Source organism: Culex quinquefasciatus, chromosome 2, assembly GCF_015732765.1.
Source record: "Culex quinquefasciatus strain JHB chromosome 2, VPISU_Cqui_1.0_pri_paternal, whole genome shotgun sequence".
In the NCBI taxonomy this organism is placed as follows: Eukaryota; Metazoa; Arthropoda; class Insecta; order Diptera; family Culicidae; genus Culex; species Culex quinquefasciatus.
In genome coordinates, this window is record NC_051862.1 from 140,154,453 (window position 1) to 140,165,440 (window position 10,988).

The 10,988-nt window shown below is 38.6% G+C and overlaps 1 protein-coding gene across 1 annotated transcript; it reads right to left on the bottom strand.

The window, feature by feature from the left end:
* Positions 1 to 4,562: 4,562 nt before the first annotated feature.
* Positions 4,563 to 9,207, bottom strand: LOC6031784 (hypertrehalosaemic prohormone). The gene is made up of 3 exons (XM_001842440.2): positions 9,053 to 9,207; positions 4,866 to 4,997; positions 4,563 to 4,794 (listed from the first exon to the last, which is right to left on the bottom strand). Exons 1-3 carry the CDS (start codon positions 9,119 to 9,121, stop codon positions 4,756 to 4,758), a joined length of 240 nt encoding a protein of 79 aa, XP_001842492.1. The 5' UTR covers positions 9,122 to 9,207; the 3' UTR covers positions 4,563 to 4,755.
* Between the last annotated feature and the right edge of the window lie 1,781 nt (positions 9,208 to 10,988).

Below are 10,988 nucleotides of genomic sequence, written 5' to 3' on the forward strand. Positions count from 1 at the left end.
CCTTGTGAAGATACATTGGTTTTAAAATTAAAATTGATGAAAAATATTGTTTTTATGGTTTTTGGGCATTTTTGTATGACAGACTTGATTTTTCAGTCTCGTAAATGAGCAATTGCCAAATAGGGAATCGCCGATTTCAATGAAACTTTGTTGGCATGTTATCCTAGGCATACATAAGCCATTTTTGTTTATATGGAGCCAGTTAGGGACCATCCATAAACCACGTGGACACTTTTTTGGGAATCTTTTACCCCCCCCCCCTTCGTGGACAATTGTCCATACAAAAAAAATCTTTTTTGTATGGATCGTGGACAATCGCCATACCCCCCCCCCCCTAAAGTGTCCACGTGGTTTATGGATGGTCCCTTACACTGGATAATGATGTTTGAGAAGAGCGAAAGTGTTTTAAATATTTTGGTATTTCGTAATTTAAATATTGCTGTATCTCAAAGCCGTTGGATCGTATGAAAAAGTGGTCAAAGACAAACTTGTAGGAAATTTTACGGGCTTTCCGAAAAAAATACACTGAAAGAAAAAAACACTCCACTTTTATGAGATTTTTTGATTTTAAAGTTTAAAAGTCAAATTTGAAGGTGAGCTCACGATTTTTTTCGTTCAAAATTTTTATGAAAATAGCCTTAGATGTTACAAAAAGACAGGATGTAGCCACTCACCTAAAAAAATACAAAAATCATTTACTGAAACTGTTTTTTTAAAAATTGCTCTAAATGTCTAAAATAGGTTTTTTGATGGTTTTGGCAATTTCTATGTGACAGACTAGATTTTTCAGTCTCGAAAATATTTTTACCGGAAAGCTCGTCCAATTTCCCATAAGTTTGTCTTTGACCACATTTCAATTGGATGTATTGGCTTACAGATATAAGCTAATTACATTGCTCATAATTGAAAACATAATATTTTTTCAGTGTAGTTCAGTGTGTAAATTGTATGGAGACTTGTATGGGTGAACCAATAACACAAAATAGCTTCTTTGGTCACAGGGAAAGCCCTACAAACTTGTAGTAAAATAAAAAAATACAAAAATAAAAATGGTTGAAATTCGTAGAGAATTGCTCACAACCAAATCAATCTGATCTTCTACAATGACAATGTTACGATTCTGTACTTAAAATGCAGGACGCAGCTCGCAAGTTCTTAATTTTTTTTTTTAACTCAAGTTGTTAACAGTTTGTTTATTTGGATTTTTTTCTCCATTTTGTATGTAGATTTTTTCGTATGTAGTTTTTAGTTCGTTACTTTTGAATGAATGTTTTTGGGCATTTTTTCCTCCTTTTTTAAGATTCTGCAAAAGTTGGGATTTTGAAAATAGAATTTAAGTGGCCAGTAGAGTAGATGTTGAGACATTTTCAGACTAGTTTTAAAATCGGTTACCTATTAGGATGTAACAAAAATGACTTTTTGGCGGGCATTCAGGGGTTTGTTCCGGTGGGCGTATTGAGCCCAAATCCCAAATATGAGCTTGATTGGACGTAACAGGAGCTAGCGCTCCGCCCTTCAATTTTAAATGGGATTTAACCCATAAAGATACTTTTTTGCCTTCCTCACTGAGGTAAGGCTATAATCCTGCTCTAAAAATGAACTTTTTATTAAAAGCTCGAAGACCCACCTTCATGTATACATATCGACTCAGAATCGAAAACAGAACAAATGTCTGTGTGTGTGTATGTGTGTGTGTATGTGTGTGTGTATGTGTGTGTGTATGTGTGTGTGTATGTATGTATGTGACCAAAATTCTCACTGAGTTTTCTCAGCACTGGCTGAACCGATTTTGACCAAACCAGTTGCATTCGACTTGGTTTAGGGTCCCATACATCGCTATTGAATTGTTTGAAGTTTCGATAACTAGTTCAAAAGTTATGTATAAAAATGTGTTTTCACATATATCCGGATCTCATTTATATGCATGTAAACGATGTCCGGATCCATCATCCGACCCATCGTTGGATAGGTAATCGAGAGACCTTTCCAATGAGTCCACAACATTGACGATCTGGCAACCCTGTCTCGAGTTATGACCACTTAAGTGATATTTATGAACATTTTTGAAGCCGGATCTCACTTAAATGTATGTAAACGATGTCCGGATCCATCATCCGACCCATCGTTGGATAGGTAATCGAGAGACCTTTCCAACGAGTCCACAACATTAAAAATCTGGCAACCCTGTCTCGAGTTAAGACTACTTAAGTGATATTTATGTACTTTTATGAAGCCGGATCTCACTTAAATGTATGTAAACGATGTCCGGATCCATCATCCGACCCATCGTTGGATAGGTAATCGAGAGACCTTTCCAATGAGTCCACAACATTGACGATCTGGCAACCCTGTCTCGAGTAATGACTACTTAAGTGATATTTATGTACTTTTTTGAAGCCGGATCCATCATCCAACCCATCGTTGGATAGGTAATCGAGAGACATTTCCAACGAGTCCACAACATTAAAAATCTGGCAACCCTGTCTCGAGTTATGACTACTTAAGTGATATTTATGTACTTTTTTGAAGCCGGATCTCACTTAAATGTATGTAAACGATGTCCGGATCCATCATCCGACCCATCGTTGGATAGGTAATCGAGAGACCTTTCCAATGAGTCCACAACATTGACGATCTGGCAACCCTGTCTCGAGTTATGACTACTTAAGTGATATTTATGTACTTTTTTGAAGCCGGGTCTCATTTAAATGTATGTAAACGATGTCCGGATCCATCATCCAACCCATCGTTGGATAGGTAATCGAGAGACCTTTTTAACGAGTCCACAATATTAAAAATCTGGCAACCCTGTCTCGAGTTATGACTACTTAAGTGATATTTATGTACTTTTTTGAAGCCGGATCTCACTTAAATGTATGTAAACGATGTCCGGATCCATCATCCGACCCATCGTTGGATAGGTAATCGAGAAACCTTTCCAATGAGTCCACAACATTGACGATCTGGCAACCCTGTCTCGAGTTATGACTACTTAAGTGATATTTATGTACTTTTTTGAAGCCGGATCTCATTTAAATGTATGTAAACGATGTCCGGATCCATCATCCAACCCATCGTTGGATAGGTAATCGAGAGACATTTCCAACGAGTCCACAACATTAAAAATCTGGCAACCCTGTCTCGAGTTATGACTACTTAAGTGATATTTATGTACTTTTTTGAAGCCGGATCTCACTTAAATGTATGTAAACGATGTCCGGATCCATCATCCGACCCATCGTTGGTTAGATAATCAAGAGACCTTTCCAACAAGACCACAACATAGAAGATCTGGCAACTCTGTCTCGAGTTATGACCACTTAAGTTATATCTGTGTACTTATTTTTCTGGATCTAAAAAAAATAGCTGAAATATGTGTCTATATCACTCATATTACCCATTGTTGGTAAAAAGTGAGGAAGGCATCAACCACATAGGTGGATTAAGGTAGTTTTTTCATAAATGTCTATTTTTAAGGCACTTTGGACGCCAATGCGTTTACCAAAAACATCACATAGGCCACATCCTTGCGCATCTTTTGGTATATATAACACTGAAATTTGGAGCACCCTTGAGCTCGATACAGACCTTCAAAGTTTGGCATTTTTTCGAAAAATCGGCCCCGGCAAAAAAGATATGCGTCGCACCTCGCGACGCTCGAGACGCCATTTGATTTTGCCGGGGTCGATTTTTCGAAAAAAATTGCCAAACTTTGAAGGTCTGAATTGAGCGCCAGGGTGCTCCAAACTTTAATGATAGATGTGGCCTACACGACAGTGATGTTTTTGGTAAACGCATTGGTGGCCAAAGTGCCTCAAAAATAGACATTTTTGAAAAAAATGTATCTTTACGAATTAAATCCCATTTAAAATTGAAGGGCGGAGCGCCAGCTCCTGTGACGTCCAATCAAGCTCATATTTGGGATTTGGGCTCAATACCCCCACCGGAACAAACCCTTGAATGCCCGCCATAAAGTCACTCTATTACCTATACTTATCTTTATTAGGGGGTTTTACCTTTACCTATTGTATATTTAAACCCCAAACTGAAAAAGCAAGTATTCAGAAAGTAGCATAAAGTTTAACACTGTCATCCCTTTCCCGTTTAATTCCAGAAAAAAACTCAGACTTGATGAGGCTTATAGAGTTTAACTCAACAGTTCAGGTAAATCACTTTATGTTCACCATCTTTTTACTAAAATCAACAATAACGGCCAATGACGACAAACACAAGCACTTGATGGCAGCGAAGGAAGGTTGGAGGGTCATCTTCCCACTTCCCCGAAAAGCAATGCCGTGTGATTCCATTAGTTTTCAATCCGAGGCCAGGTGCAATACCCAGTTTGCAAAATGATGAACGTTCAGGTCGCTAGAGTCACCACAGCCGGGGAGGTTGATTCCAAGAATATCCTTCCCCTTAACGTTTGATTCGCTGATCTGGCTGATTGCTGCTGCCAATATTGAACCTTTGATTGACTTCTGTCGTGGCGATAATTGCTAATAATGTGCTTTATTTCTTTCCAGGAAAATTTCGGACGTACGGACTCAGACAACAAACAAACATCGCTTTTCACTTATGCCATTTTCTGCGGTCTTTGGTAGCCTTTATTTACGGGGGTCTCGCGAGTGCGGGTCTGCGGCTCACGGGGTACAAACCGGATGTGATACATGTCTACACTTTTGAGACTAAATAATTGAAGCAAAAATAAAAACACTCTTCTCCACTTGGAGCCCATTTCTGCCATCCACGGCGCGTTCACTTTTGGTTGCACTCCAAAATTTTCTGGGCTTCGGTCTGCCGACGGGGGAGGGAGGGAGACAAAATTAGCAACCGTAACTGGATACTGGGTATAAACGAGGGCTCACCTGGATCATCCGGTAGATGACCATCAGCGAGTCAACAGGTGTTTTACAGCTGTCCTGGATGCCGAACGAGTTGGGCAGGTTCATGGCCAGCGGTGCCGCGGATCGTTTGCCCCAGGATGGCGTGAATGTGAGCTGCATTGTTATTTGTGTGTGTGTGTGTGTGTGTGTACGTGTGCGCGGAAGAGAGAGTAAATGAAAAATGTATTTACGCGAGATGGGTAATGGTGCACTTTAGAGTCAGCATAATGGGTTCTAATTATAGATGCAGGATCATCGGTGTCCGTCGGGAAATAGGAGCTCCCGTCCAGGAGTAAGCGAAGGTACTGATTAGCAAAGGATAGCACTTTGCGAAATCAATTGCTACATATGAAGTGCATAGTACTGTTTGTCATTTTCAGAATTTCAAAATATTGAAATAACGGATTTTCCGCTCCGTAACAGACACAGTTGATAGACAATAAAATAACACCCCTCATTTCTCAAATCGTGTCTTGGTTGGTTGTCGATCTGATTACGATTAACCAATTTCAAAAATATTTTGAGATTGCTCATATTCAAGTCAATATTTTTCCAATGATTGGAAATTAATACCTTTCAATACCAGTGCTGAAAACTCGATATTTTTTGTTTTGAACAATTCACTTACTTAATAACTTAACATTCCAACTCCCAAGTCCTTAAAAAAGTTGGAACGGTAAATTCAACTCGCTGGTTCTCGGTTTGGTAGAGAAAAGTTGGCCGTTTCGTCACTTGAGAATGACAGGAAAAGTAAGTAGTTTCACGACGGAATTGCCAATAGTAGTTTATGCAACAAGTTGCAAAAAGAGGATTTTTTCAGCACGAGTCGTACAAAAAAAAATACGAAGAGTGCTTAAAAAATCAAGTTTTGCAACGAGTTCCATACAACATTTTTTTGCAATTCCAAAAAACACACACTGAGTGAAATTTTATGTCAAATCTTCATGTATTTTGTCAATAAATCGTGTAAATCAAAAAAATGTTGAAAAGTGTTACTTTTCGAAACAAGTGCTGAAAAGTTCAACTTTTCAGCACCCATTTGAGTGCAGAAAAGTAGAACTTTTCAGCATTTATATTGAAAAGTGTTGCTATTCGATTCTGTTATTTTTGGTACAGAAAAGTAGGCTATTTCGTCGTTCAAGAATGACAGGAAAAGTACCGTAAAACGGGGTGACTTTGATAGCCGGGGTGACTTTGATAGGTTTGCGATTTTTCCGCAAAATGAAGAGTACAATTAAAATACGTAAGGAATAGTTCAGAAACATACTGACCGTGGTAGAGAAGTGTTCAAAGTACCTCATGACCTTCATAAGTTTTTGAAAAGTTTATAAAGTTAGTTAACTATAGTTAAGAAAATGTGGATGAAAGTCATTATTTTAAACTTCTCAAAGTGTCATGATTTTCTCAATGAACATGATTTTTAATCGGAAAACGGAATGCATTTTCGGATTCTTTGGACAATTTTCCACTAGGAGAAGGTTAAATAAGTTTGTAAATAATAAATAATATGTGTTTATGAAACACAATTAAAAAAAATCTCCAAATTTATAGGCAAATTCAGTTGAACAAATTTCATGTAAAATGTGAAAACTTGTGATTCGTGCTTCGAATTCAGTTTAAAATGCAATATAAATCGATAATTTTATAAACAAAACTATTTTTAACAAATTTCAGGCAACAATTTTACTTAAAATTTATATGTATTTTGTTAAAAAGCTTATAAACTTAGTTAACATTGATTTTTTTCTTACAAACTATATCAGCTACTTTAGTGATGGTACATTTAGGGTACAAATAAAGTTTGAACATCTTAAATATGATTTTAACAAGAAAAACTATCAAAGTCGCCCCGGAATTAAAACCAAGAATTTTTAACGTAACTATTTTTCTAAACACTATTGAAAAAACTTTTTTTCCAAAATAGTGCATGGACTTTGTGTGGCCTACCCCAGTACATGTTTTAAAAATAATAATCTTGAGAAAAACCTTACCTGTTGGAAAATATTCTAAAAACAAATTGAAATCCTATCAAAGTCACTCCGGTTTACGGTAAGTAGTTTCACGACGGAATTGCAAAAAAGTACTTTTCAGTATTGTTATTTTTGACAATGAAAAGTAGACCGTTCCTTACAAATCCAGAGTCTTACCAAATCAAAGTTACTTGGGCATCCAGCACTAAAAAAATCATAAATAGGCTGTAAACCAGCATTCCACAGCTTATCTGCTGTAAAACAGCTAATGTGAGAGCAAATCAGCTCTAAATCAACTGCTCTAGCATGAGCTGAAATGCAGCTGATTTCGTGCAGGTACTAGCAACACTGCTCCATTTTTCCCATTTTACTGGCATCACAGTTAAGAAGTGAAAGAGAAAGATTGATGAAAACCAAAACAAAATATTTCTAGCTCGCTCATCCCTCACCAAAACAAACCAGCTGAGAAAAAATGAAACGGCTTTCGGTCGCAGTTAAGATTGAGTAGTTTATCTGACAAAAAATATGTTTATGCTGTTGCTGTTGAATTGCGGTGTAGCTGCAAAATTAAAAAAAAAAAACGATCCTTGGAACAATCACTTCTGCTGGACAGATGTCTCGAAGGATGGAGGTTGGCATTCCATGAGCAAGTTTGGTATCCAACGCAAACGACAGTTGCCGATGTTCACTTATGGATTCCCCCGTGGGAACCACAATGTCCCGAAAAGTGAATCTGATTCAATCAACAATTTTGATACGGTTCTTCATTGAGAAATGAGCATGCTGTTGCGATTTTGTAAACACATTAGAATAGGTCTAGACCGGAGTGACCGGTCACTTTTGATGAATCTGACTGTTTGGCTTATAAATCAATGATACACTGAAATAAAAAATAGTACGAAATTCCTTTATTCTAGGAATTTTGCCTCTTTTCCTTATTTAGTAATCTGGTTTTTTGGATTACTTAATAAGGAAAGGAGCCAAAATTCCTAGAGTTTAGGAATTTGGTACTTTTATTTTTTTTCAGTGTAAGCTCCAGCCTAGGCTCAAGCAAAAATGAGATGCATATTCCAGCACGAAAGGCAACATTTAAATACTACTGAAACTGCGCCCGGATGCCACCACATATTTAGGCGTGACGGCAACGCTGCATGATTCGACCAAGAAAACATCAACCCGATCCTGGCATCAAGTCTCCAACACCAAGCATTTCATCAAATAAATTGTTCCTCCTCTCAGCCGTTTCCTCCCATCAGCTGTGTCGGTAAAGAAGTAGTAAACAAACCGAAAATAGAACTGGGGTAGGAGGATGAGAGAGAAAGAGATAACAACATTTTTGCATCCCACATTTTTTGACGTTTTGCAGGGCCGGATCAACAACAGTAGGGGCCCAGCTGTAAAACAGAAATATAAAGTCCAAACTCAGCTGCAAATCAGCTGTAATAGCGCATTTCCAGCAATTTCCAAAACAATTCAGCTGTTATTCACTGCAGGTAAAGCGCTGTTAGTGCTAGACAATTGCTACTTTTAGTGCTGATTGGTTACTTGGCATGATGGCTCTGACAACGTATATTAAAAACTTCATCATCCCGGTACGAGAATCGAACTCACGACCTCTGGATTGGAAACCCAGCACGCCGCTAGTCGAAACCCATCCCCTACCGGTCAGTATTCCCAGTGAGCATATTTACTCTTTAAAGGGATCTGACTTTGCCGAGCCAGACAGGAATCGAACCCATCACCTCCCGCTTACAAGGCGAAACCCGTAACCTCACGGCCACGGAAGCTGTTATATTGCAAACTAACCAGAGATATGAGGGTTTTATTTTCTGGGAAAATTGTGCATGGGGACGCGAGGTGGTTTACTTTTATACCTAAATTTTGGTTTGATTCGCCGGATGTAAAACGAAACGCTGGATTTGCAAGGTGCAAAATAACACCCAATAATATACTATTCGTAACAATATGCACTTCTCGATATTGAAATCTAAATGCCACCGGAAGTCATAGTCGTTGAGCAGTTTTAGCGCAGCGCGGATGTTCTCAATCATATGGGTGAACCTGAACGCGGTTCTAAATCTGAACCCCAAGTGGAGCCACCGGGAAATGCATGCGCTATATCCATCACCGGAAACGCTTCCCGTCAAATGCAATCGGATTTTAATTAAAACTCTAATTAACGTCACTCCCGGTTGTTACCTGTGCTTCACAGACGAAGATCAAAGCGGCACAGACGAGCAGCACGCTGAACAGCTTCACTAGATCCATTACGAGGGCGTTGGGTTCTTCTGGGCTTCTGAGCTTTTGGAACGTGGAGCACTTGTTGTCACTTTGGTGTTTGATCCTAATTGATTGCGGAAATGCGGAGCTCGGATGGCTTTTATATGTTTGTGCTGGGTTTTTCGAAACGCGCTCGATTTGCTATGGTTTCCCCCGCACAGATTGTGTTCGATTGATTAGATGGTTGGCCTGCAAGGACCAAAGAATCCTTACAAAACAAATGAATGCATTATGAATGGTTACTGTCGTCAATTGAAATTCAATTTTGATGAGCCTGATCGTCATAATCATGGAATGAAAATGCGTTTTCGTCATAGAATATTTTAGATAGCAGGCATGTAATACTTGCTAACAACTCTCAGTTATTATATTTTAATACAGTTATGTGATATTTTACATACGGAAAGGGGATCCATCATCAAATCAGCAGGAACATTTTCCTGGTTTGGTTTTGCTGATAGTAAACCAATATTTTTGCCTTCCTCACCTTACTGAGGAAAGGTTTTCCAGACTTTTAGGTGAAGATGGCGTCACGAAAGGTGCACGCCCAAAGCAGTGAGCAGTGAGAACTTCGTAAATTTGCCATGCTCTCTTTCATCAACGACATTATTTCTCAACGCATACAGTCAGCAGCATTATTTTCCGAAATACGAAATAGAATTCCTGAACCAAGCCGTACTCTTAGACATTCACCACTTTTTAGAATAACTGCATACATGACAAGTGATGCGCTTTTATAATGAAAATTCTCAGTACACACATTTCGACATGTCCGGAACTACGAAAAAATCTGTACAATAGAAATAATATCTATAGTATGTAAGAAAATTGTAAGTAGTCTACATAAGCTTGACGAATAAACAATAAAAACTAAAGTTATGAGCATATGGAGTCATGTTAGGAGAATACCTGTAGGAAAAAACTTTTTGTTTTACTAAAAATAAAAAAAAACTTAAAAAATGTGAGGACGGCATTGATTCGGTAACGCTTGTTTGCGTAACCCAAGCTAAACCTAGCAGCTGAGCAACATTAAAACCAGCACCTTAGGCTTGTTTCATATTCATAAAAACAATGCACGATTACGTGAATTGATTTCATGAAACATTAATGTTAAGGGGTTACATATGTATGTTAGAGTGTTTCATCCAAACAAAAAAGTTCTCAAAATCAGGCAAACCGAGGTTCCCCTAGTAGAGGATACCCATAGGGACTCTCATGCCAAATATCAGCCCATTTGGTTGAGAATTGGCCTGTCCCCAGCGGTTTAAAGTTTACATGGAAATTACTATGGGATTTTTGTGCTTTTCGTTCAATCGTTCCTACAGGTCTGGGGACAACATGGATTCACTCGGAATAAAGACAGGTGTGTAGGGGATGGTCCAATGAACAAACTCCAGAAGGAATTAGGGTTGTCCATTCTGTCCCCAAGGTGCGCATTGGATCGACGTCCGGTGTCTCCAGAATCAACGATTCCCCCTTCAAATGTACGCATTGTCCTTAGTATGCTATGACGGCAAGCTGAAAATTACGACGCCCCATATCAGACGGTGAACACGTGGCAGAGCATACACTCAAGTTTTGGCTCAGAAACATACTCTAAAGCAATAAAATTAAAATTTTTGATGTTCCTGTAACAATTTGAACTATTCCAAATCACGTAACATGATGATTTTGTAATAATAATGCAATCGATGCTTCCCCACGTGTTCACCGTCTGATATGGGGCGTCGTAATTTTCAGCTTGCCGTCATAGCATACTAAGGACAATGCGTACATTTGAAGGGTGAATCGTTGATTCTGGAGACACCGGACGTCGATCCAATGCGCACCTTGGGGACAGAATGGACAACCCTAA